The 25,676-nt window shown below is 36.2% G+C and overlaps 1 protein-coding gene across 2 annotated transcripts in view; it reads right to left on the bottom strand.

The window, feature by feature from the left end:
• LOC145676884 (acyl-CoA Delta-9 desaturase-like) overlaps nucleotides 1-25,676 on the bottom strand; it is a 107,494-nt gene that overhangs the window by 17,207 nt on the left and 64,611 nt on the right. For both annotated transcript variants that reach the window (XM_081747669.1, XM_081747668.1), the window contains exon 2: nucleotides 22,410-22,684. In XM_081747669.1, coding sequence (XP_081603795.1) covers nucleotides 22,410-22,641 — 232 coding nt within the window. In that variant the 5' untranslated portion in view covers nucleotides 22,642-22,684. The remainder of the gene's footprint in view (nucleotides 1-22,409; nucleotides 22,685-25,676) is intronic.

Here is a 25,676-nt window from a genome sequence, read left to right on the forward strand (position 1 = left end):
CACCGTATGCGTCAGTTTTCTCGGGGTTCTTCGGTTTCCTCATACTTTCTTCAATACACAATTTTTCATTCATTCTCATTATCATATCCCTTACCTTACATGACATAAACGTGGGACGTAAAACTGAAATATTTCATTTATTTTTCTTAAATATATAAAAATCCAGACATAAACGTGGGACGTAAAACTGAAATATTTCATTTATTTTTCTTAAATATATAAAAATCCAGTTCTATAGTCGCGTAGCATAACGAAAAACAGAACATTATGTAACAGAAGGTGATATACGGAACTCCAATTATATCAATTATATATCAATTATATCAACGAGAAAATACAATTACATCAATTTACTAAGCTATTGTGATATTAATGATGTTTTGTGTTCATTTGTTTGCAGCTTAATGTTCTCTTTAAGCCTGTCTCGTCCCTAAAGCGAGAAACCTTACCACTTGATCCAGGGACTCATAAACAGAGGTGCCTGCCAACCCTTCCTTTTTATCCAGGTGTGTGTGAATCTTCACGATACTGAGATCTGATAAGATCGGAATGCAAATACTGTGGCAAAAATCTTGGCAAACTACACCAAAATCGAGTCGTGGAAAACAACACGCCACCAGATACACAAACTACAACGAGATACTTTGTATAAATTGATAATTACTTGTATTTTTGGGCAGAAAGTGCTTCTACATAAGCACTATACCAGATATAACGTTAATTTAAAAATAACAGAAGAAGAATGTTTTTAATATATATAAGAAATAGACATTATTATATAGTAGGTTGCTATGTTGTTGTTGATAGATACCTAACTAACATGTACGATTGTAATACAGTCTATGTGCATATTCGTTCCACGAGAATCAACGAATAAAATTGTTTAAAACGTATCATCGTTTTGTAATTTCAATATAAAAGGTGAGAATACTAGTAAATGTAATCACGGAAGATATTTTAATGTGTAAACAATTACTACCACTCAAGATTTACTGATATCATTAACCGAACCAGGTTGACGACTACCTTTGGTGAGTCGTTGTAAAACTCATTCCCCTTATATTATTTGGAAGAAGGAAGAATTGCCACAAAAGTAGAAAGAATCAATCATTGTTCCAATTCACAAGAAAGGCGACAAAATTGACTGTAATAATTATCGAGGCATTTCTCTTCTGTCAACATCCTATAAAATCCTTTCAAATATTCCATTAACAGACTGACCCCATACGCAGATGAAATTATTGGAGATTAACAGTGCAGATTTAGGCGAAATCGATCAAATATCGACCAAATATTTATCATTCGCCAAATACTCGAAAAAAGTGGGAATACAATACCCCGGTACATCAACTATTTATTGATTTTAGAAAGGCTTACGACTCGGTTAGGAGAGTATACAACGTTCTTACAGAACTTGGAATACCGAGAAAGCTAATTAGATTAATTAAGATATGTTTAAATGAATCCCAAAGTAAAGTCCGGGTAGGAAAATTTTTGTCCACGAGCTTTCACGTCGAAAATGGCCTGAAACAAGGAGATGCGTTGTCGCCATTATTATTTAACTTTGTTCTGGAATACGCTATAAGGAAAATCAAAGATAGCAACCAGGGCCTAGAGTTGAACGGTATTCACCAGGTTATGGCAGTGGCGGCTAACGTTAGTGTTGCAACGTTGCGCAACGACCAAAGTATTTCAAGAAAAAAAAAAATATCAGCGATAGCAGTAAAGAACAGAAAAAAATACTTTCTAATACTCCCATATATACTTCAAATAAGACATTTTTTACTTCTGTAACTGTCCGTTCCGTTAATCAGTTTTAAAAAGCGAAAAACAATCCATCACAGAGCCTCTAATTTCAATTGAGTTGCAGCGAGCATACAAAGACCAGATTCCTTCAGCGCGGCAATTGGAGCGAATGTTGTCAAGTCTCCTTTCCCCTATCTCAGAAGTTAAAGGGTCTGGTCGTTGCAGTACTTCTGCAACACAGCACGGTTTCCAGTGAACGAGAAGGTTTTTCGCATTAAATAAGATTTCTGAATTTTCTTTCACTGGCAATTACAAATGGAATTTGTTTTTATGCATTCATATTTTTTAAATTACGGGACTATACTGAAGCAAATCAATATAATGACAATTAAAAAAAGTGATTGCAGAATTACAAAGAAAGAAAGAAAATATGTAGTAGACCAGGAAACATATAAAGGTACACCCGCATTTACAAGTTAATTCTTAGCTTCTATAGATAATGAAGGCTTCTTGTACAGTAATTTGTGAACCAAATATTAATAAGTCAATATGTAGAATCCACCACCACCCTCTGTGGACAGTATTTTAGTATATACGTATTTCCTTTATAAAATAAGTATATTTTCTACTCTTGATAACTTCCACGTAAAACTGTATGATGGGGAACGCCACATTGAATTTGGGACTAGTTAGCAATGCTCAGGGGCGCAGCCACTATGACTGCCACCACGTTATAGAAGTATTTTTTGTGGACGCTCTGTATATTTCGTAAAGACAGTGATCATTTTTTCGATTTATACTATATTCTGCGACGCAAATAAGTTCCTTCTTCGGTGGGAATTGCTTCCTTCCCACGCAACTGGACAAAGAAGTCTCACATTGCTTTTTCATATATATATTTAAAACATTGCTTTTTGGTGAGAACATTTCAGTGAGTTACGAACCTTTTCAGTGTTTCTCCCTGACTTATTATTATGCACAGTATATATTCTGCAGTTATTTGGAACTGAATTAAATGCTTTCTTTAATCGCTTATGGAAATATTGCAGTAGATTAGAGCAGACTAGACCAGAGTGGTTTTTGGAATGAACTGCCAACACTCTTCAGTCAACCATTGCAGCTCGTACCTTGAGCTTTGGTGCTCGGGGAGTTTGACTCCGGTATTGTGTGCAGCCACCACGCATGTTGTGTCGGGAATTAAGTATAATTTTGTGTTAAGGGGCACAAGCTATTAGCCGGCAAAGGAAGTTTTCTTACGGCTAGCCCCAACTAGTGAAGTCCCAGGTTCCTATACCTTGTGCGTACATGTCAGTTATATACGCGCCCTCCAACATCAGCATTCTACTTTGGAGACTTTCTTTTTTAATTTGCTGAAGAATCATCTTTACGCTTAAGGATTGTTTGGCGCAGCAACTGGATTTCTACGAGGGATTATCCCAGCAACTTTTCCCCCCGTGCTAATCCCCCAAGTGCGTCAATGGTGTGAGAGAAGCATTCATAGTGAAATTTCAGATATAATCTCATATTTATATATAGGCCTATATATATATATATATATATATATATATATATATATATATATATAGAGAGAGAGAGAGAGAGAGAGAGCTACAGTACATTAAAAAGGCAAAGTGTGATGTGAGTAATGAAGATTATGATACATATTCTATGTAAAGTGTTGTGTTCATTCCTCTTCGTTATTTTTTTATATAATAGTATTCTAATAAATAAGTATAGTGTTATTTAATTCAGTGTGTTTTCGTTGTTTGTGTGAATGATGTTTGTGTGCATTATGGTCTGGATGACCGTCTGTCCGTCCGTGAGGTTTTCGGGACGAGACATCCGAACCTCTCGGCGCCTAATGCTCATCTCATCGTTGAGACCGACGAGCGATTTGGAATCAATTTGTAATCCCTTCTTGGAGAGGTCCTTCATCATCCTATCCAGGTAAGTTCTGGTCTCAGGAGAATACTTATTGGTAGGACAACAAACCACGAACAGAGACCTCGAAATGAATTGGTTATACCACGAGGGGGGTTCACCGGGTTCGGACCTCCCAAAACTTTCGAAACTCGACTAACATTTGTATATTTTCTAAACTAACTATATTTGTTTAACAGAGAAATGATTGATGTAGGCTAAATATTTTATTTTAGGCCCATCATTTACTCTTCCCTTTCTTATAAAAATAATCGTTCTATCAGTTTTTTCTAAAAAATATAGGTGATAGTAATTAATTACTTATCGTCTTTTCAGGTGCAGAATAAGACAGTTTCGATATTACATAGACGTATTGGACCTCCCTGAAATATTTTGGACCCCTCCCACTAACATTTCTGGGTGTAGAACTTACAATGTTGTTTGTTTTGACGTTTTTATTATTATTATTATTATTATTATTATTATTATTATTATTATTTTATTTTATTTTATTTTATTTTATTTATTTATTTTTTTTTGGCTTCTGTTACATGTTGATCCTACATCTGGCGGGTTTCAAGGTTTGCTTTCCAGAACATGACATTGATAAGCATTGTTTCGCCTCATGTGGAAGTATATTGTGTTCATCGTGCATTGCGTAACAACCAAGACGGATGATTTGGAATGTAGTTTTTTTTTTTTTTTTTTTTACGCACATGTGTGTGTTGATGTATGAATATGCGACATTAGCAATTCATGTACCACTACCTCTTTTGTATCAGCTGTTTTGGTTTTTAATTGTTAGATTTAATTTTATTGTGTGCGCTTTAATTCTGTAAGTAACCTACAAATTCTGAATGAATTGTATACCATGATTTCTGTAAATAACTTACAAAAAAAAAAAAAAAAGCCCAGCTCTCAACGCATGAAAAACTTGCAATTAAGGCAGGGGCGTCATTTAGGGGGGCAGAAGGGGGCAATTGCCCCCCAAGAGTTTGAGGAATACATATACTTTAATAGATTGCCTACTAATATACTCAGGGGCGTCATTTAGGGGGAGGGGGCAGGAGGGGGCAATTGGCCTCCCCCAAGAGTTTGAGGAATACATATACTTTAATAGATTGCCTACTAATATACTAGAACAAAACGTAAAAGTCTTATGTCGGTGGTGCTCTTGCCCCCCCCAAGCGTAGTCTGAAATGACGCCCCTGAATTAAGGCTTAAACAAAATAAGCAAAGGGCAATTCAGGAGTGTGTTCGAAAAAAAAAATCCGGCTTAAATTTACAGGACATCTTATGGCAGTAATGTTGTTTGTACTAGATATATTTCCACAATTTATATTAAATTTTCCTAGATAAACTGTGAATAAAGTGTGTTCAATGTTCATTTTTTATAACACTAATCTCTGCTACGAACTCTCTTCAATCTACGCTGAAGAGGAATTCAGATCATTGTCAGGGACTGAGTTTGCTAGAATGAATTGCTCGCAATAATCTAGAAAAAGAATATTTAGTGAATCTACAATGCTTCTGAAATTAATATTAACTTTACCTATGGCGTCAGCAAAAGAAGAAAGGTTTCTTTCCACATCAAAAAGAATTGGCACTTTCAAGGAATTGAATGTCCCAAGAAAGGTTATCACCATTGGTTGTGCTTTCCAACGAAAAAGACCTGATAATAAGAATACTAGAGTTCAACCAGCATGTATTAGGTAGATTTGCTCCAATCAAAGAGAGGAGAATGAATTTAAGTACTAATTAAATAAAGTGATTAATCGGATAAAATGTTCTGCATTTTTTTTATTTTTTAAAAACAAGATTTTATTTAATTTCACATGTCACATAACATTTGCTTCTAAAATTATGCTGATTAGTCAGTGAATTCACTTCATATCTTCTGTCTCCGATCGTTCGTACTGCAACAGCCGAAGTCACAATCCAGCAGCCGCCACTGGGTTATGGCATATGCTGATGACGTATATTTAATAGGGGATGATAGGAGAACAAATAATAATAATAATAATAATAATAATAATAATAATAATAATAATAATAATAATAATAATAATAATAATAATAATAATAATAATAATAATATGCAGACATCTTATTAAACGCTTGCAGGGTTTAGAAGCAAATGCAGAGAAAACTATGCGTCGGGACCGTAATAAGGCAAATTATGGATGCGTTAAAATATTAAATAATACTTTTGATAAAGTGAATACTTTCAAATATCTAGGATCAATATTAACAGACCAAAATCACATTCACGAAGAAATTAAATGTCGACTAAAAGCAGGGAATTCGTGTTATTATTCAGTTCTAAATATCTTGTCGTCGCGAATTCTGTCGAGGAATTTGAAGCTTAAAATATATAAAACAATAATCATGCCTGTTGTTTTGTATGGTTGGAAAACATGGTCGCTTACTTGGAAGGAAGAACATAGACTGAAAGTATTTGAGAACAAGATCCTGAGACGAATATTCGGACCCAAGAGGAACGGGAATGGGGAATGGCGGAAACTTCATAACGAGGAACTACATAATTTATACGGTTTACCAAACATTGTTAGGATCATCAAGTCTAGGAGGCTTAGGTGGGCGGGTCATATAGCCAGAATGGAAGAAAGTAGGAACGCTTTCAGAGTCTTAACTGGAAGACTAATGGAAAAACGATCATTAGGAAGACGTAGGCGCAGATGGAAGGACATATTAAGATGGATCTCGCCGAGATGGGAATACAAAGTAGAAACTGGATCCAATTGGCTAAGGATAGAAGTCAGTGGAGAGCTTTTGTGAACGCGGCATTGAACCTCCGGGTTCAATAGGCCGTAGAGTGAGGTAATTATATATATGCATACTAGCAGAATACCCGTTCTTCGCACGGGGAGAATACTTTCATTTTGGACATACGGGGCTGTATTTGGATTTAACCAGCATCGAAAGTGTCACTATTCATCTCAGCGTCCCCGAAAAGTATGGATTCGAGATTAATATAGGTAATTTTCGATCATTCTTAAATATCTATCCCCTCTCCTAGCCCCGTACCTCATCTATGTTGAAAATTTGATGGAGATCGGGTTGGGTGGTTCAAGAATTATGTAGTCGGAAACATAGTGACGACTCTCTCATATATATATATATATATATATATATATATATATATATATATATATATATATATATATATATATATATATATATATATATATATAAACAGAAGGATAAAATAAATAGCATTGCAAATGTATCTATGAATATTTGAGAATTTAGGAAAAGAGTTAGTGACTTTCATCAATTCCTGATATGAAATTTCTGGAAGCAAGATATAACTGTTAATTCTGATATTGAGTCTAAAGTCTGTTCTTACGTACGTCAAAAAGCAATTAGCCTTCTATTTTGACTTGAGATCTGTACTTCTGCACAATAGATAAAACATCTGTGCATCGAATGATAACTGTCAACAATTTAGTCCACAGTAATTTCCTTATCAGCTATTTTAAGATTTCTACGCTATATCAACATTTTTTTTATTATTATTATTCGATTCAACAATTAACAATACGCCGTAGCCTCTCTCTGGTGATAAAGTGCCAATTTAATAGTATGGCTTTCAAAATTAGCAATGGACATAAGAGGGAATTTACGCTTTAAACTGCTTCCTTGAAACGAAATGAAATGTTTATTTTACCTCGTAATTGTCTGTGAAATCTTTTTGGTTCTGTTTCGTGATAGTAACAGCTACGCAAAATATCACAAAATCTAATGTCCAAGATTAGTTTGTACGTTTTTATACAGTCATCGAGAACTAAAAAAAAATCCTTCTCTGGTCTATTGGCTAGTGCGTGCGCCTTAGTATATATGATACCGGGTTCAATTCCCGGTGGGAAAGAATTAAAAAAAAAAACAATGCATTCGGATATTACTGTAAACTGCCTCGGTAATGAAAGGGGAAGCCACTGAACTTCAACAAACAAAATGTTGAAAGCTGTACTTAAGTACAAATATAGTGTTTCAAAATGAGTATCGGGGTCTTAAGGCTTTGTATAACGTATATTTATAAATACAGTAAAACCTCTCTAAAGCGGACAGCCGTGAGGAATCAAAAATTATCCGCTATAGAGAGATGTCCGCCTTAGAGAGGTTTCAATATTTTCTTACGTAAACTAATAAACAAGGTAATATGCAATTAGAAAAAAATATTTTTGTATGAATCACGTATTTATGAATATCACCAAAATGTTACTGTATGTGCATTATCTTGCGTCATCCAATTCCGTATGTTCCAGACACAACATGGGAATAAGATGTTATAGTTCTCTGCACTTTACAGTTATCGCTACTTACTACGTTTTCGGTGTGTTGCTTTAATTCGTGAGTTAATTGCAGTTTAGTAATGACTTGTTTTTAAAGACAATATGCGTACCTGTGATCAAAAATACCAAACTTGTCTTCTGCTTGGTTAGAAATTCCACCCAGCGGGACAGTAGAGTGATGTGTCATCCCAAACAGTGGGCAACTGTCAATCACTTTTGTTTCTGAAACAGGTTAGGTGGAAGTAGAATGCAAGCAAAGGACATAAGGGTGTTGTGGAACAGAGACCCTTCCTCACGGTTGCTGAACAGTCAGTTGAGGAGGCAAAATGTTGTCACACCCTCATGTTCTGTATATTTTTACTGTACTTTTCAACTTGTTTGTAGATAAAGTGTCCGTAAAAGGAGGTAAATAATACTTATAACAGACAAGAAAGGCTGTCCGTGTCCGTACTAGAGAGTGTCCGCTTTAGAGAGGTTTGTCAATATGTTATTTCCTATTACAGTGTTTGGGGATTACAAAATATGTCCGTTATGGGAGGTGTCCGCTTTATAGAGGTGTCCGTTAGTAGAGGTTTCACTGTAATATATAAAATGAAAAAGCAACTCAAACAGCTTTTGCTACAAATGATCAATGTGAGTAGCATTCGCCACACGTCGAGTCGATAGGAAAGTTCTTCCCAAGCCTTAATGCGTTTGGAGTAATTGTTGCAACAACAGGGGCGGATACAGGACGGCCTTCTGGAGGGAGGGTGGTAGGTTGTAATACTGCTACTGAGAGCTACTTTTAAAGAGCTCCAAACTCTGGGATGGGTTTTATTTATATTAGGGATGGCCAAAATTTTCCGGAATCCGGATTCCGAAAAATTTACTTTCCGGAATCGGAAAATTTACTTTCCGGAATTCGGAAAAAATTCCGGAATTCGGAAAAAATTCCGGATTTCGGAAAAAATCCGGATTTCGGAAAAATTCCGGATTTCGGAAAAATTCCGGAATTCGGAAAAAATCCGGAATTCAGAAAAATTCCGGATTTCGGAAAAATTCCGGAATTCGGAAAAAATCCGGATTTCAGAAAAATTCCGACATTCGGAAAAAATCCGACATTCGGAAAAAATCCGGAATTTTTCCGATTTTACTTTCCGGATTCCGGAAAGTAAAAATTCTGGAATTGGCCATCCCTAGCTAGTAGCTGTTAAAAGAGAAACACAATAATGAATATATATACTGTATTAGTTTCTTGTAGTTGGATATGTCTTTTATCACTTATGTAGACAATTGCTACTGCAGTTATTTACTGCTTTATGAGAAAGGTCTTATTTTCACACACAAAAAAGTCGTCGCCGGTATGTCTCAAACATTATCGCGTTCCCACCTGCAGCTGCTCCAAAGCAATGCAAACTACTTTTTAACCAGGCGAAAGGTAGCGAAGGAAAAGAAATGTCAACAAATATTCTAATAACTTTCGCTTATTGTCAACATACCTACAGTAAGCGCAGAAAGTGTTCGTACACCGTGCATACTTTATATTGAAAACAGCTAGCATGAGAACGGGAGGTGGAAAATATATACGGTATATAACCAGAATTAAGACTACACATCCATACATTTTATTTCTATATACAAGAGAAAGGCCAAACAAACACAATCACTGTTTTGTTCAGAAGAAAAGAGAGAATTCCTTTTTTGTAAACGCAAAAAGTCACCATACACTTATGCTTGAATTAATGCTTATAAAATATATTCATATTGGGATTTTAATATTTTGTGGGATTACCCTGTGCGTTAATGACTGTCTGTAGTCTTCGTGGCATTGATTTCACCAGTAGTAATTCGTAGTTCTGTAGCTTCGGGACTGATTATGTCCCATTCTTCTTGAATAGCTCTTCTCAGGCCTTCTTTAGTAGAGAAGCTCTGCCTTCTCATTCTTGTCTCCAGAACAGACTATAGATGTTCTATGGGGTTTATGTCTAGGGATTGGGGAGGTGTGTGAAGCTGTTTCAAGGTATTATAGAGTAGCCACAATCGAGTATTTTCCGCTGTATGTTTGGAGTCGTTGTCTTGCTGAACAATAAATTGTTTTCAAGAACCATCTTCTGCGCACTAGTATGGAGATTTTCCTTTAATATGTTAATATACACTTTGTGGATCATCATTCCATCGATAAGGTGGAGACGACCCACTCCTGAGGCACTCATACAACCCCAGACGAGCACGGACCCTCCTCCGTGTCTTACTTTAGGGACGAGATTTTGAGGATTCATCTCTGTATTCACCTTGCGCCATACCATACGCCTCCCATTGGACTCGATAAAATTAAATTTACTTTCGTCCGAAAATATGACCCTATTCCAGAAAGAAGCCTGATCCCTTATCTTTATACTCTTTTTTCAAACTTTAGTCTCTTTATACGATTTGTCTTGTTCACCCAGAACATTTTCCTGGCTATCCGACCATGATACCCTGCAAATATTCCGCACTGTAATGGCTGATACTTTAACACCGCGTGTTTCCAGATCCGTTGCCAATTGCACAGCACTACTTTTCGGAACCTTTTTTCTTTCCCTAATAATGTAACGTTTATCTTGTTCACTCAACACTCTTAATCTTCCATTTTTTTTTTCGCACAGTGATAAAAACATTATACATCGCAATTATTGTTTGTACTGTTGAACGAGGCCTGTCTGCAAGGTTTGCTATCTTTCTCAAAGACTTACCCTTCTTATGCAATTTAATAATTACTTTTCTTTTCTCCTCATTTGTTTCTGTTCGGTTGCTTCCCATTTTGACAGCCCACCGTGCAGTTTTTCACTCCTATTCACAACTAAACTCATTCTGTTACTCGTCATGCTATACAGAGGTGTATACTCAGGTGAATACTAGTGAACCCCAGTTGTGGTATCTGTTTCGTATTCATACGTCTGGTGTACGATTACTTTTTGCGTCTACTCTATACACTTTCTACGGAATTTATTTACTTTCTGACCATTAAACTTGTCTTTCTGGTTCTTTATTGATATATTCATAAAGCTTAGTTTTCATTATTCATATTGTGTGTGTTATTACACTTCTTAAATTTTCTGTTTCTTTTTCGCAGGCATTCTCGTTTCAATAGCATAGGTGTACGAACACTTTCTGCGCTCACTGTATGTACAGTAAATACAAATTTATAATTTTTGACTTTACGAAGTATACAATGTAATTGTTCAATAATTAACATAAGCAGGCATTCATTAATTTATATTAATATAATGATTAATAAAACTAATAAGCGGGTGATTGATGACTCAGTGGTAGAGTTTTCATCTATGGTATTCTAACCAAGGACATGTGGGTTTTCGATGGCTAATTTTGTGTTCGAAAATTTTCCCGGTGGTACTCTTGGTTCCCTTTCTTATATTTGTTCCATCATCACTCATTAACGAATTTAGTTTATCAAAACTCTATAGCCATATATTCATTCTGTCTGTCAGTGAAACAAACAGTCTCAAGAACTATCTGATGAATTACCATCAATTTTGGCCATGATGTACAGAGTCAATAGTTAAGAATCGAGTTCCTGATGAATGTAATATTCAAACCGGAAGCGGTACAAATCAACCATTTCCGGTTTTAACGTTAATCATTATATAGTAAATATGGTAATAGATAGCGAGAAGCGGTTTCCAGTAATCGACATATATAACATTCATGTAGATAGAATGTTACCCAATTTGTGCATCTGCTGAAAATAATGAGCTTAGGTATTTAGAGAGCATTTTCCGCTTTAGAAAATGTGTGCTTGGTAAAGAATGTAGAGAATTAGCTGAGTCAGGCACGTAGCTAGAATATAGTAATAGGAAGGGGGGGTCTGTCACGAAATACTGTGGTTATTTACCAGGGGCTCAATCATTCTAAACTATTTTATTGGCAACATATATTGTTTCGTTTAGCCAAGATTTCTAATGGGGGGGGATATGAAATACTGTGGTTACACACCAGAGGCTCGATCAATCTAAATATTTTACTGACAACATACCCATATTGATTGGTTAGGACAATAAAATGAGGATATATTAGTAAGTATTTTAATAAGAAGCTATGAAGAAATCTCGAGTAAAATAATATAAAAAAGTATTGAAAAAGATATAATCTTCCGAGGTCATTCGAACGGTGTCGAGAATTTTGTTTCTGGGAAATGTGCGCCCTACCTCAAGAACAGGGAAAACTGCGCCTGCGATGTACCTCCACCGGGAAGTTTGAGCCCTGCGAAATAAAAGAACCTATTGGAGCTTACGCATTTCCTCGGAAGGGCTGACATTACAGTATAAACCAGCGTTTCCCAACTTTTCTCAACTTGCGGCACACTACAAGTGTAACTTGAATTCTCGAGGCACACTCATATAGATATTATTATTATTATTATTATTATTATTATTATTATTATTATTATTATTATTATTATTATTTGTAAATATAAAATACAGTGGTATTTTTTTCTGTGATTACTGATATCCTTTTCACAGAGAAGATAGCTCGATCACTGGTTTTCCCCCGTGGTAAATCATTAAGCTTATTTTTCATTCTAATTTAAAAATGGAAAACAATTGCAATGAAATAAGAATGACTCAGATTTTTAAAAATACACTTTCTTTTTCGAAAACTGTATCCAACCTTTCACTAAGAACGAAGATCACTAAATAAGGAACGAACAAACAAATCTCTTTTACTTTCAAAACACAAATGTAGGTAATTTGTATGCATGTTTGCTTTGCAAAAGGATTGAATGATATTTTAAAATTTTAAGTTACGAAATAGTCTGCAAGAATATAGAAGCGATAGTGGTCATAACAATGGTAACAAACACTTTTTCATCATTAAAAATGTGCAGAAAAGTAACACAGCATGAAACTTAAAATTGTAGATGTATAGAGGTTCCTAGTAATGTGAAATACAAATATACATTTTTCCAATGTCTTGCAATTCGATTGCTACAGAATTAATAATTTTGATTCGATCTCCTCGCGGCACACCAGCGGCCCATTCGCGGCACACTGGTTGGGAAACACTGGCATGAACAATCCTCCCCCCACAACCATGCCATTTGTGATTTATTTTCATTGTGGCTATACAAGGGGAGAATAAACTTCAATATAAGCCAAAAGAACACAACGGATCAACGCAATCACTGCTTCTTCCAGAGATGATTTTGGGGGAACACTGGCCTCCCCAGAGCTCTCAGAGTGCCCCCTCGGAGGAGACCAAAATAATACGTCTATAATATAATAATAAATAGAATAGTACCAGCAGTGACCCCCCTCCGGAATACTAAATGTGCCCCCCGAAACATTTTTTCTGAAAGAACGACTGAACGCAATTGTGTGTTTGAAGTGTAATTCCAGCAAGTAAACACAATGTACATAGTTTTCTTGATAATATTACTGAACTAATTTTACATTCACTTTACATTTTCTTTTCTATATTTTGTGTCCTGAAAAGCCAAACAAATCGCAAGGATTGTGAACAGAGATATCTGGGTAGAGCCAAACAGCCTTTTGTTGATTAAATTATACTCTTTGATTATATTAATAAATAATTATATAACAGTCATTTATACTTTTATTGTAAATTTTGTAGTATAATGAAAAATTGTATTTGTATGGATTGCCCTTTAGTGAACTAAAATTGTATTTTTTCATTTGTTCGGAATATTATAACGGATAGAGTAACTCACTGAGACGATGAGAGGCAAGCCTAGTTCAAGTGCGAGTGGAAGTTACTTTACACAATACAATAATAAGTTGAATTGTAGGGCGCTAACATCCCAGTGCAAATATATAGCCGGCGCATTTTCCCCTCTTTTTGGGGTAGGGCGCAAACATCCCAGTGCAAATATATTGCGAGCGCATTTTTTCCTATTTTTGTGGTAGGGCGCAAATTTCCCGGGCGCAAAATTCTCGCATTCAAGGAAAATATAATGTCCGTGAAGTTGACAAGCCACTTATGTCAGACTGCAATTTCGACTTTAAACGTCGCTAGTGCTACGTTAGTGTTCGATAGTGACGCAAATCGTTAGTACTTCACAGATAACGTGTGCTTTTTAAATAATGGATATAAGTTTTCTAACTGCATGCCAACACGCCCACTTCTAAGAATCATCTCAAAAATGAGGTTAACCGTTAGAGCAAGTAAGTGCTCATTAGTGTCATTAACATTAGCGTTAATGCTTCCATCGTACGGCGCTTTGAGTAATAAAAACACAACGCTCTTTGCTAGAGTCTCAATGCGTCCCTATATTCTCGCGAATATTCTGACATGCCCAAGTGAGTTACTTTTTTTTTTTTTTTTTTTTTTTTGCAACTATTGTTTATTGCTAGTCTGTAGAGTAGTCCTTATATTAATATGCCATTGTCCTTGATAATCATTGCGTGTTTACAAGCAGTTTGTTATTACTGTTAGAAGATATCAAAAAACAACAGATAAAATTTACTACTTAACGGTTCATATTTTAGTTTTACAGTACATAAACGATTAATAATAATAATAATAATAATAATAATAATAATAATAATAATAATAATAATAATATTCCAGCATAAAAGTTATCAATTGCATCACACTGGCAACAAGCGATGAATATTTTAACTTCACAAAAATTCGTTTCTCACGATTTTCTGGAAAACTACGTATGATAACATCTTCATTATGTCAAGTTGTTTATCTCAGTGTGATATATGTATTACCTCTGGACAATATCACAGTAAAACAAAAATTAAATATTAGGAGTACATCGTACTTTTGGATTACATCTCATTAACCATGGAAAGATTGAGTAGTGTATACTTTAGGATGTAAGTTTCAGCTTAACTTGCATCATACATTCTTAGGATTACAAAAAGGAAATTTGTTCGTTTGAATTTGAACAAAATTCTTAGGATTACAAAAAGAAAAAAAAATTCCGAATTCCGGAATTTTTCTGAATTCCGGATTTTTCCAAATTCCGGATTTTTTCCGAAAGCCGGATTTTTTCCGAAATCCGGAATTTTTCCGAAATCCGGAATTTTTCCGAATTTCGGAATTTTCCGATTTTACTTTCCGGAATCCGGAAAGTAAAAATTCCGGAAATGGCCATCCCTAATTTATATATAAAATTAAAAAAAAAAACTATGCCCTTCTGGAAGGGGGCAATCGCCACCCCTAGGTCCGCCACTATAGTACTCGCGCCGAATCGTGAAGCTTGACCTAGATCTACCGATTTCACCACCCAATAGAACGCGAGGGTGTGTTCCAGTCGTCAACCCCCACCCATCAAATTTTGTCAGTGTCGTCTCTCGCGCTACATGGAAAACCTCCCGAGAGTACAGTGTTGTCTGATTGGCGTCAAGTTCCGTTTTGTTAATTCTTTTTTCTTACGTTACATTTTCGTTGTTCCTATTTGTGCTATTGTTACCATTTTAGAATAGTTTTTACAGTACTTATTGTTGTGCACTGTTATTATTGGTAATTTTTAAATGCATTATATATATATATATATATATATATATATATATATATATATATATACTGGTTTCCTATGTCTTCAAAGTTTGGCAACATTGTTGATGAATTTCAGCTGTTTGACGTTTCCCTAAGTGTGCGCTCGGGAAGCGGCTCCACGAATTTTACCGAAGTTTTCCGATGTGTTAGAGCTCAAGCATAATATTTCTATGATTGGTTTAGAGCCCAAGCATCACGACTCGGCGCGAGTACTATAGCCAGGGTTTGAAAAAACCCGTTTTTTTTAAAAGCCCAACCCACTTGGGCCCATATGGGTTTTTTCGGGTATTTTCGGGTTTAATTGGTTTTTTTCGGGTTTAATCGTTTTTTTTTTAATATTTCAATGTCTTTGGGGTAAAAGTGTTAAAATGTGATTTATATTTCAAGGTTGTCAATGTCACAACTTGCAAAAATTTCCTACTTACTGCTGTTTTGAAAAAAATGGCCGCCATTTTGAAATTTTACATTCGATCGTCGAAAAAATCTATACAGCAAATTTAGCATATCTCGTGCTTCCACCGTCAAAATTTCAACTTAAAAGACTGAAAATTGCACTTCGTAGCGTGGATACTCGCTGTTTCGAAAAAATGGCCGCCATTTTGATATTTTACGTTGGTATGCCGCCAAAATCTATACAGGAAATTTAGAGAGTATTGTGCTTGTATTCTGAAAATTTTAACTTAAAAGGCCAAAAGTTGTACCCTGTAGTGTGTGTAGTAGAGGCAGACAAATGAGTTGAGTTGATTTTGTGTTTAACGTCCCTTTCAGCAGCAAGGCTATATGAGACGGGACCTACTGATTAACGTGGAATCCGAACCACGTGAGCTCCCTCCGGGAAGCAAACCCGGGTCCCACGCCGAAGACGCGTACACTAACCGCATAGCCATGAAGGAGCTCGGCAGACAAACGAACAAATGTAGATTAAGTCATCCAGGAGCCTGATTGACGTTCGCCAAATATGAATACCAAAAGGCGTCTATTAATTTAAAACAAAGATACAATTCATGTTGTATGAAATAAATGTTTTACAATGTCTTATGTGAAATTAACATCTTCCAGCGTAAATAAACCTGCCACTGCCATATTTTCTCCATGAGAATACGGGACACCTCAGATCCCCCTCCCTTCCTCAACTTTCCAACACAATGCAATGAACTGTAGTCTGGTTATGAACAAAAGTATAATAGGCCGCTGTGGCTCAGTAGTAGAGCGTTTACCTCTAGTGCATGGGGCTCTTAGTTCGATCCCAGCTCGCGCCAAGTGAGCTTTGTGGTAGACAAACACCTTGTGCGTGGGTTTTCTCGAGATTCTCACGTTTCCTCCCACTTTCTTCATTCCGTCATTTAATTCATTTCTCATCATAACCGTCACCTTGAGCATAGCAGGCATAACCGTAAGACTAAAACTAAAAGATTTCATTTTTTTTTTTTTTTTAATAATATAATAGGCGAAATTTCACTAAGCAGCAGCTGCTTTTCTCTGTTCGTACCCTGCAATTAATTGTATAGACTGAAGATGCCTAAAAACTATAAAAATGCTTTACAGGAAAACAATATGCAAATTATTTAAATCAGTGGTACAATCTACTTTCAATATTTTTCGCTCGTTTAGCAATATTTATTTATATGGCTGTATCTGCCAAAATTACATTCGTCAGTTTAATCTGATGAAAAGCTGATTTTTCTCCTTGTGTCGTGTGTAATTATCAGGACCAGATTTACATTTTTCTAAGACCTGGACCAAAGCACAAATCTGTGTCCCTAGCCTCTGAAAAAGATTATAATTCTTGTTAACTTATCTAACGTGTTGCTGAAGAAAAGGTTAGTCATCTTCCCTGTGTTTGTAAATGTAGAAACACTCAAAGCTATTTCTTTCTTTTTTCTTTTTTTCTTTTATGTTCCGGAGATTATCCGAGTTTCCATCAAGTGCAATGGAAAAAGTAGCATTGCAAATTTCACTCGCTATCAAGTAGAACAGGGTGGTGTTATAACTTCCTCGAAACTGTTACATGCAACAGCGTACTGTTCACTAATTACAGAATTCCCAGCCAATGTCAGAATTTTTTGTTTTTCACTTTTCGAATAATCTGATATTGATAGCAGAAATGGAACGGAGTTAAAATACGGGACATTTCCCTGTCCCGACTAAATTTACGGGGACGCGGGACACTCGGTCCCAAAAACGGGACCTTCCCGTTTTTTACTTGACGTATGACAGGCTTAAGCATAAAATAGTTAGTTTTATTGTTTGAAGTATTCATTTCCGATCCTTCTGCGTTTAATTCGGGAATTTCCCGAGCACTTCTTTCACGGCGTGTACATCAAAACTTTCACTAGTACGGAAAATTTGAACTTAGCACTTGAAATAGTAACCGTTACATAGTCTTGGGAACCCCGAGCATTAAGCTTCTTAAACTTGACAAGAATTTTACGCTATTGCTGGTGTTGATTCTACAGAATGCTTATTTGAAGAGTAGCAACAAATGACTGAATTAAACTGTTATTGTTGGAAAACCAAATTTTAGTTGAAGAACCTTGTGTTTTACATCAAAGGTAAGAAATAATACTAATAGTTTTACTAATGTATTTACATATGTACTATTAGTACCGGCACATATGACCTAAAACCCGTCAAACGTATGAGTGATAATGTCCCTCGGTGTCGCCAAGTCGACGAGCATACTATTCACGGAAAATATTTTCTAAAGTACAAAATTGCTTATTTTACTTCAGATAGGCTATAAGCATAATCCATACATAGTTAATAAGATAGTTAATTTGTTCTATAACTATCTCAAGCTAAGTTTTTATTTATTTATTTATTTATTTATTTATTTATTTATTTATTCATTCATTCATTCATTTAGTGCATTCAGAACTTTACAAAGGTCTTATGTTGAATATCGTTGTATACCTTAACGTGAAGCCCCTCTAATTCAGCCAAGGAAAGTATAGAATCTGATAAAAATTACTTACAATGTGATCACCTTAGTTGTATCAATAATATACTAACAAATAGGTCAAAAACCCAGGTGGGTTTTAAAGTGGGTTTTTTCAGGTGGGTCCAACCCGAAAAAACCCACCGGGTTTTTTCGGGCTGGGCCCACTTGGGGAAACCCTGACTATAGCAACAACTGCTTCAGTCCTTTTTCTTAAATTCGTCAATCTCGTTAACATTCTCCACACAGACGTTACTAGAATTGCTAATTCACGACTATTTTTGTGCTGCCAAAATGTCTTGAACCGTGGCAAAAATGCGAACTAAAGCTCACACGGACACACTCACGCGTTGAGCCAATAAAGGTTCAGCAGTTGCTAAGCGAGAGAGCCTTAGCGAAAGAGAGTGGAATTCCTTCAGTCGATAGCAGCGCCTGAAACGGAAGACTAGGTGTCAAGTCAATGTGGCGTATCTATAGTCTTCCGAATTGATTTCTTGGGGCTACACTTGAAAGACTTTCTCAAGTCGTTCAACACGTTCTTCAATCACGCTTGGTCGTCCCGTACTCTTCCCTTTGTACCGACAGCCGCTGTTTTCAAACAGATGATACCATCTACGGAAGTTATTATCATTTGGTGAATTGCAATTGAACGTTGTACTGTAACTACAGCACTACGGAAAGCATGTTGTACTGTAACTACAGATTCAGTCTTTGTAAAATGTAAAACACTAAAAGCTTTCTGTTCACTTGTCGCCTCTTTGCTACTATAGTGCTGCCAAAATGTCTTGAGCCGTGGCAAAAATGCGAACTAAAGTTCACACCCAGGCGTTGAGCCAATAAGGTTTCAGCTGTTGTTAAGCGAGAGAGCCTTAGCGAAAGGGAATGGAATTCCTTCAGCCGATAGCAGAGCTTGGAATGGAAAACTAAGCGTCAAGTCAATGTGGTATCTTTAGCGCTTTCTAACGGCAGACAGAGGAAACAGTGCATGCGCATGCGTGAGTACAAAACTGAGTGACACTTTCATTTGCTTTATTATTTATAAGTTACTTGTAATAAATACTACAAAGCTTTAAAACCCCGATATTCATTTTGAAACACCCTGTACTGTTCAAATTTTATACTGTTTACACGTATGAATCAGTGGTTTAGCGACAGGGTGATGCGAAACCTCCTTAGGCATAATCAATTTTAACTAGAATGTATAGTGAATGTTCTCTTATCCACTCCTTCACATGAGCTCCGGTTCCTATTTATATCAATATTGCCATTATACCTATTTGAAATTCAAAACGAGTATAATTAAGCATAAAAAGTGCATTACATATGTGGCTCCAGGTTCGATTCATAGTGGGGACATTTGTTTTAATTGGAACAAGGAATACGTGTTTGGATCTCGCTTTGCAAAGTACATTCCGTGTTAAAATAGCCCTGATGCTTAAAATGAAAGTTAAAATCAAATAAATAATGTTATACCTTGTTTATTTACAGAATTATTGGGATTCTTCGAATATAGATAATTTCGTAAATCACACAAAATTGACAAACTTTACTTATAACATCAATTTTCTGTAATTGAATAATTACTCGTCCGGTTTATAGATAACAAGTACGCCCTGTTGAAAATTTTCGAGTGTGCTGAAGAATATACGAGAAATTGTACGAAGGCTTATAACATAGACGAAAGATGCAGTATAAGAGAGATACTAAATCCCGCTGAAACTAAATCACATGAGTAGACACTGGCGCCGCCACTCAAAACAGTTGGGTAGCACGAACTACTGAAAAAAAGAACGAATTAAGTCATTCAGAGCGCGTGAGTTTCATAGAATTAGCCAATAACACAATCTGGTACTGCCAATAGCAGACAATGCGATTAGTTACGACTGTAACCGGTAGTGTCGCCGATATCATTTTTGCTGCATTGTGGGAACGATTTGAATTTCAGTTGGGTATACGAGGGAGGGAGTGGTGCATCAGAGCTTTCTTAATCGAGTAGAGTCTTGATATAAAAGAAAAAAAGTGGCGAATAATGTCTGGAATTTTATTCGCTAATTGGGATTCTTACTATCTCTTATGAATTATTCCAAGAATACTGGCTTTCAAGGATGAACATATAGCCAGATGTTTTTACATAACATTGCAGTAAGTCTTGATTCATTTTAAAACATTTATTTATTTTATTTATTTATTTATTGAACAAATTCCCAGATACAGCATAACTTTGCCATTTTACACAGGGACATGCTAACAAAAGGAAGAAAAAAAACAAGACAACAATAACAACAACATAGAAAAAAAGAGTGTAAAAGTAAAACTATTCCGTCAAAGCTCGTTTAATTGCTCTTTCAAACACTGGGTAGCTCGAAAAAAATGTCCACATCAGTTGTTACTTGATTATAACAGTTTGGTATTCTATAAAAAAGAGACCTCTGTATAACAGAGCCAACCTAGGACGGGCAAGATGGAATAGGTGGGTATTCCGGGTGATGCGGGAAGGGACACGTAAGGATAGTTCCTGAAGTAATATTTCCAATCTTAAGCTTCCATTAACTATTTTATATAGATATTTCAGGTCAGAGATAATTCTGCGTACTTCAGGAGTCTGAATATTAAGATGTCGCAAGAGCTCCTTCTTAGATAATATTCGAAGTGCAGGAACACGAAAACGGACTATAGCGATGAAGAAATTGAGAACAGAATCAAGTCTGGAGAGATGTGTAGGTGCTGCCATGGCCCATATGAGAGAGCAGTATTCGATCTTGGGCGCTATTAAAGTCTTATAAAAAGTTGCTAATGAAGAAACAGTGCGTAGTTCGGTGAATCGATAAAGAAGTCCCAACATGCGCATTGAATTCTTTAGTATTGAGGAGATGTGGTCAGAGAACGTGAGTTTTGAATCAAAGATGACACCAAGATCATCATGACTAGCAGAATGTGTGATAGGGGAATCGTTGATATGGTATGTGGAGGAAACAGGAGACTTTTTCAAAGTAATAGTAATAGTGTCACATTTCTTAGTGTTGAGTTTCAAGTGCCACATTTCACACCAGCTTATAAGGTAATTTATGTCTTCCTGTAGAGCAATTGTGTCATGGAGACACGATATTTCTCTGTATAACTTACAATCGTCAGCAAAAAGCAGAAGGCCACTAGGTTGAGCTGATAAGTGCGTGTAGAGATCATCCATATACAGGACAAACAGCAGAGGCCCAAGTACACTCCCCTGAGGCACCCCTGAGATCACGGGTTGGGGGTTAGAAGTCGCCCCTGAAAGAACAACTCTCTGTTTACGGTCCTTCAAGTAGCTTGTGATTAGAGAGAGAAATTTGCCATGTACATTAAATCTATTGGAGAGTTTATGAAGAAGATGAATATGACTGATAGAATCAAAGGCCCTCGAGAGATCAAAGTAGATAACATCTAATTGAGTATTGTTATTCATACATTTGACTGCACAGGAAAGAAGAGTACTTAAGTTTGAGAGACTTGAGCTTTTCGGTAGAAAGCCGTGCTGAGAACTATGGATGTAAGGTGAGGTGAATTTAAGTAGCCTGTCTTTGATTATTTTTTCGCAGATAATTGATATTACAGAAAGAAGAGATATTGGCCTATAGGAGGATACATGATCTTTAAGTCCTGATTTATATATTGGGGTCACGTGAGCTAGTTTCCAACTGGTGGGATAATACCCTTCCTTGAAGCATCTATTGAATAAGATAGATAGAGGAACCGCAATAACTGAAGCATTTTCTAACAATGTAGAACCATATACACTAGACTCTCGCCATCCGGCATTTCTTGCAAAGAGGAGTGCTTAATTAACAAAAGTGGGCGGATTGGGAAAATGACAAAAGTGTTATCTATGCAACTAATGAGCAAGAATGAACTCGAAAAGTGAGAGCGCCTTCCTTTGCCCACGCAACTGGTAAGAATAAATGTCTAAAAGACACAAAATAAAATAATAAATCTCAGATACTTACCCCATATTAGCGTAAGCACCCTGAGTGATGTAAAGAACAGATAAAAGCTATAAAGGCATCCGAGATGAATGAAAAGCTGCGCTAGCAAATCAGGCCACCGGATTCTTGGTTTAAAAGGCTCTGAATTCGATTCTTGGGTGGTTGAAGTGTGATTCGGTTCGGCAAAAGACGATGGCACTTCATATTGATTGACCACTCGCTTCCTGCCGCACTCGGCGACGTCGTTGGACATGAAGGAAAGGAACCCTCAGTCAGCTCCACGGCCAGCTCTCAATCTGAAATACAAGGGAACAAACATTCAATCAAGGACAAGTCTCCGAATTTCAACAACAAACATTATAACTTCTAAAGTCTTAAGGATCTTCTCAAAGCTCTGTATAACTTAATTTTCAGTGAATAAATCAAAGATAACGAAGAATTGGGAAAATTTAGAAAACAAGGCATTTCAAAAATGTTACGTATTAAACCACTGGTAACAGAGAGACGAATATATTTTAAGCTGTTTCGTAAAAATCGAGATTTGTTTTAAAGAGCAGCTAGCTTTCAGGATAACTTTTCAAGTTGCGATTTTTATTTATTTATTTAACAATTACCAGATATAGCTGAGGGGCCATTTTATACTGGATATCTAACAATAACAACAACAACAATGGAAAGGATTTGGGAAAGTATCGGCCAGGGCCTGTTTTTAGGTACCACCCCGGCATTTGCCTGGTAGGATTGAGGGGAATCTTGGAAAACCCCAATCAGGATGATCGGCAGCGGGAATCGAACCCGCGACCTCCCGAATGCGAAGCCAACTATCTACCACTTGAGCTACTTCGCTCGGTAACTTTATGTTAACTTTAAACAATAGACCCACATGCGAAACCTGAAAGAAAGCACACCACACACACACACACACACACACCATAGTTCATGACAATTTGACCATTTCTATGAAATACATATAGTTATTCCTTTGATTACTTACAACCTAAATAACCCTTTCGGGATTTATGGTATACCATACGTGTGTATTGTTTTAAAACGCTCATTCGACATCTATTACTGCTGGAATATTTTATTATTCGTACATGCATTGCGAAACAGGTTATTTGTTGTGAGGAGCTCGTCAAGTTGGTAGGAGTCATGACGTCATTTGTTTGGTCTTTAAGAGTACAACGCAAAAGACTTACTTTGTTTTCTCGCAGATGCTGACTGAAAGGTTTTATGGGATGCTAGAACACATATGCATGTCATCGACATGATCATCAAACATAGTACACGTGTTATGCCTTCTTCCTCTCCCCAGCCTTAGTATTTTTCAAGTGATTTTGAGATCTGTACGTTAACACATGGTCGGATAAGAGGGGATCTACATTTTCCTCAAATTCTCTTTTCAGGTATGTGATACGGATATGCGAATGGTGCCGTTTGGAAGGCTGCTTTATTCTGAAGAGAATGAGGTACGAACTAGAATCCTAGGATAAATAGTGATGATGCAGTAGCTTCCTGACTGGAAGTCTAAACTTTACCTTTAAAGTCCCTAAAGGGATAATACTTGACAATCAAAACACACACAATGTTTTATAGAAATGTTAAAATCTGCTGCGGAAAATATTCAAACTGAGATAAATCAACCCGTTGTTCTTCATCGATTTGGATCCCAAACAAACCTCCATGAGCGATTTCGATCGTCAGCCTTAAAATACACACTATTATTGTATGAATCAAAATTATTGTGGAAACATTTTGGTATCTGCATCCGGAAACTTTGTTATGAATTTCATCCCTTTTTACTCCTTTATTCTTGGCGATTTGAAACCGAATTAATGACGTTGACTTAATCCTAAAGAAAATGTCAATGTTGCCTCTAAATTGAATGGCTTTACGAAAGTGATAGTAAAAAGTAGTTGTTATTACTTTGTCTGTAAATGTGCAAGAAAGCATTTTTTGTAGAGGTTTTCTTCCATTTAAAAAGAAAAAAGAAACTTTTTTTTCGGAGAAAAACTAAACTTTTCGCTATTTTGGCTTTTAAGTACGTCATTTGTTTTCCTGTAGTGGATTCTGCAATTAAAGAACCCTCACAACATTTACTACATGTGAGAACAGTTCGGGGCAGTGTTTCTAGGTTTCCTTAGGAAACTCCCTCGAATGACAAAAATTTTCCCTTTTCTTCCCAATGCAAGAAATTTTCCCTAGTTTATTGAGTGCCCAATTCCTATGACAGAAGTTATGTGATAAAATCAATTTAGCTATATTAAAAGGAAGTGCCAACCACCTTTGTTTTATTCATTTGCTTTTTGTTTATATTTTTTCAATTTTTATGTTCAATCATTTACATATAAATGTTTACATTTTTCTTTCTTCTTCAGAAATAAACCAATACAATATTTTGTGTGTGTTCAATGTAGTATAGGGCCTAGGCAAGTTTGCACCCATTGTTTGCAGGTTGTAAAAAAATGGAAGCAAAAAGCAAATGAATAAAACAAATGAGATTGACACTTCCTTTTAATATAGCTAAATTGATTTTATCACATATCTTCTGTCATAAGAATTGGGCACTCAACTGGAGAATATCTGATTTATAAAGGGCAAATTTTGTCAGTCGAGAGAAATTTTAAGGAAACCTACGAACACTGCTTCAGGTGTCGGACGCTCAGGGTAAGGTTAAATTTAGATCAAAGTTGCACCACCCGAGCGTGACGTAATGTTGTCACGTGATATTATAATAGGGCAAAGATGGAACAAAACGAGCCCTGAGGAGCTTCTAACCGCCTTCACTTGCTGACGCTCGCTCAACTATGTTTCGTAACGTACATAAGTCACTTCTTTTTTAAATCAATAAAGTTGTGTGTGCAAGGTGGACTAATTACCACGTGACATTACGTCACGACCAGATGGTGCAACTTTGATGTAAATTTAACTACACCCATAGGCTCACTCTGAATGTCTTATACATAATTATCGAAATCGTGTAATAGTTGAAATCTTTGGGTTTTACGTCCCATGGTTATGCCAGTTAGGCTAAAGGAGACGGTGATGATGAGAAATGAACAAATGGTGGAATAAACAAAGTGGGAGGAAACGGGAGAACCCCGAGGAAATCTCATGTCCACCTAGGGTTGCCAACTCTGGAAGATAAGAAAACTGACACCCTCTCAAATTTTTTTATGATATTTAACATGATTAAGTGTGAAGTATCTCTGGATCCATTCATGGCAAGGAAATGTACTATCGTGAATAAAAGTGCATTGTATTAGCACCTATATTCTGTATATTCTT

Source organism: Thermobia domestica, unplaced genomic scaffold, assembly GCF_964235325.1.
Source record: "Thermobia domestica unplaced genomic scaffold, izTheDome1.hap1.1 HAP1_SCAFFOLD_452, whole genome shotgun sequence".
Classification (NCBI taxonomy): domain Eukaryota; kingdom Metazoa; phylum Arthropoda; class Insecta; order Zygentoma; family Lepismatidae; genus Thermobia; species Thermobia domestica.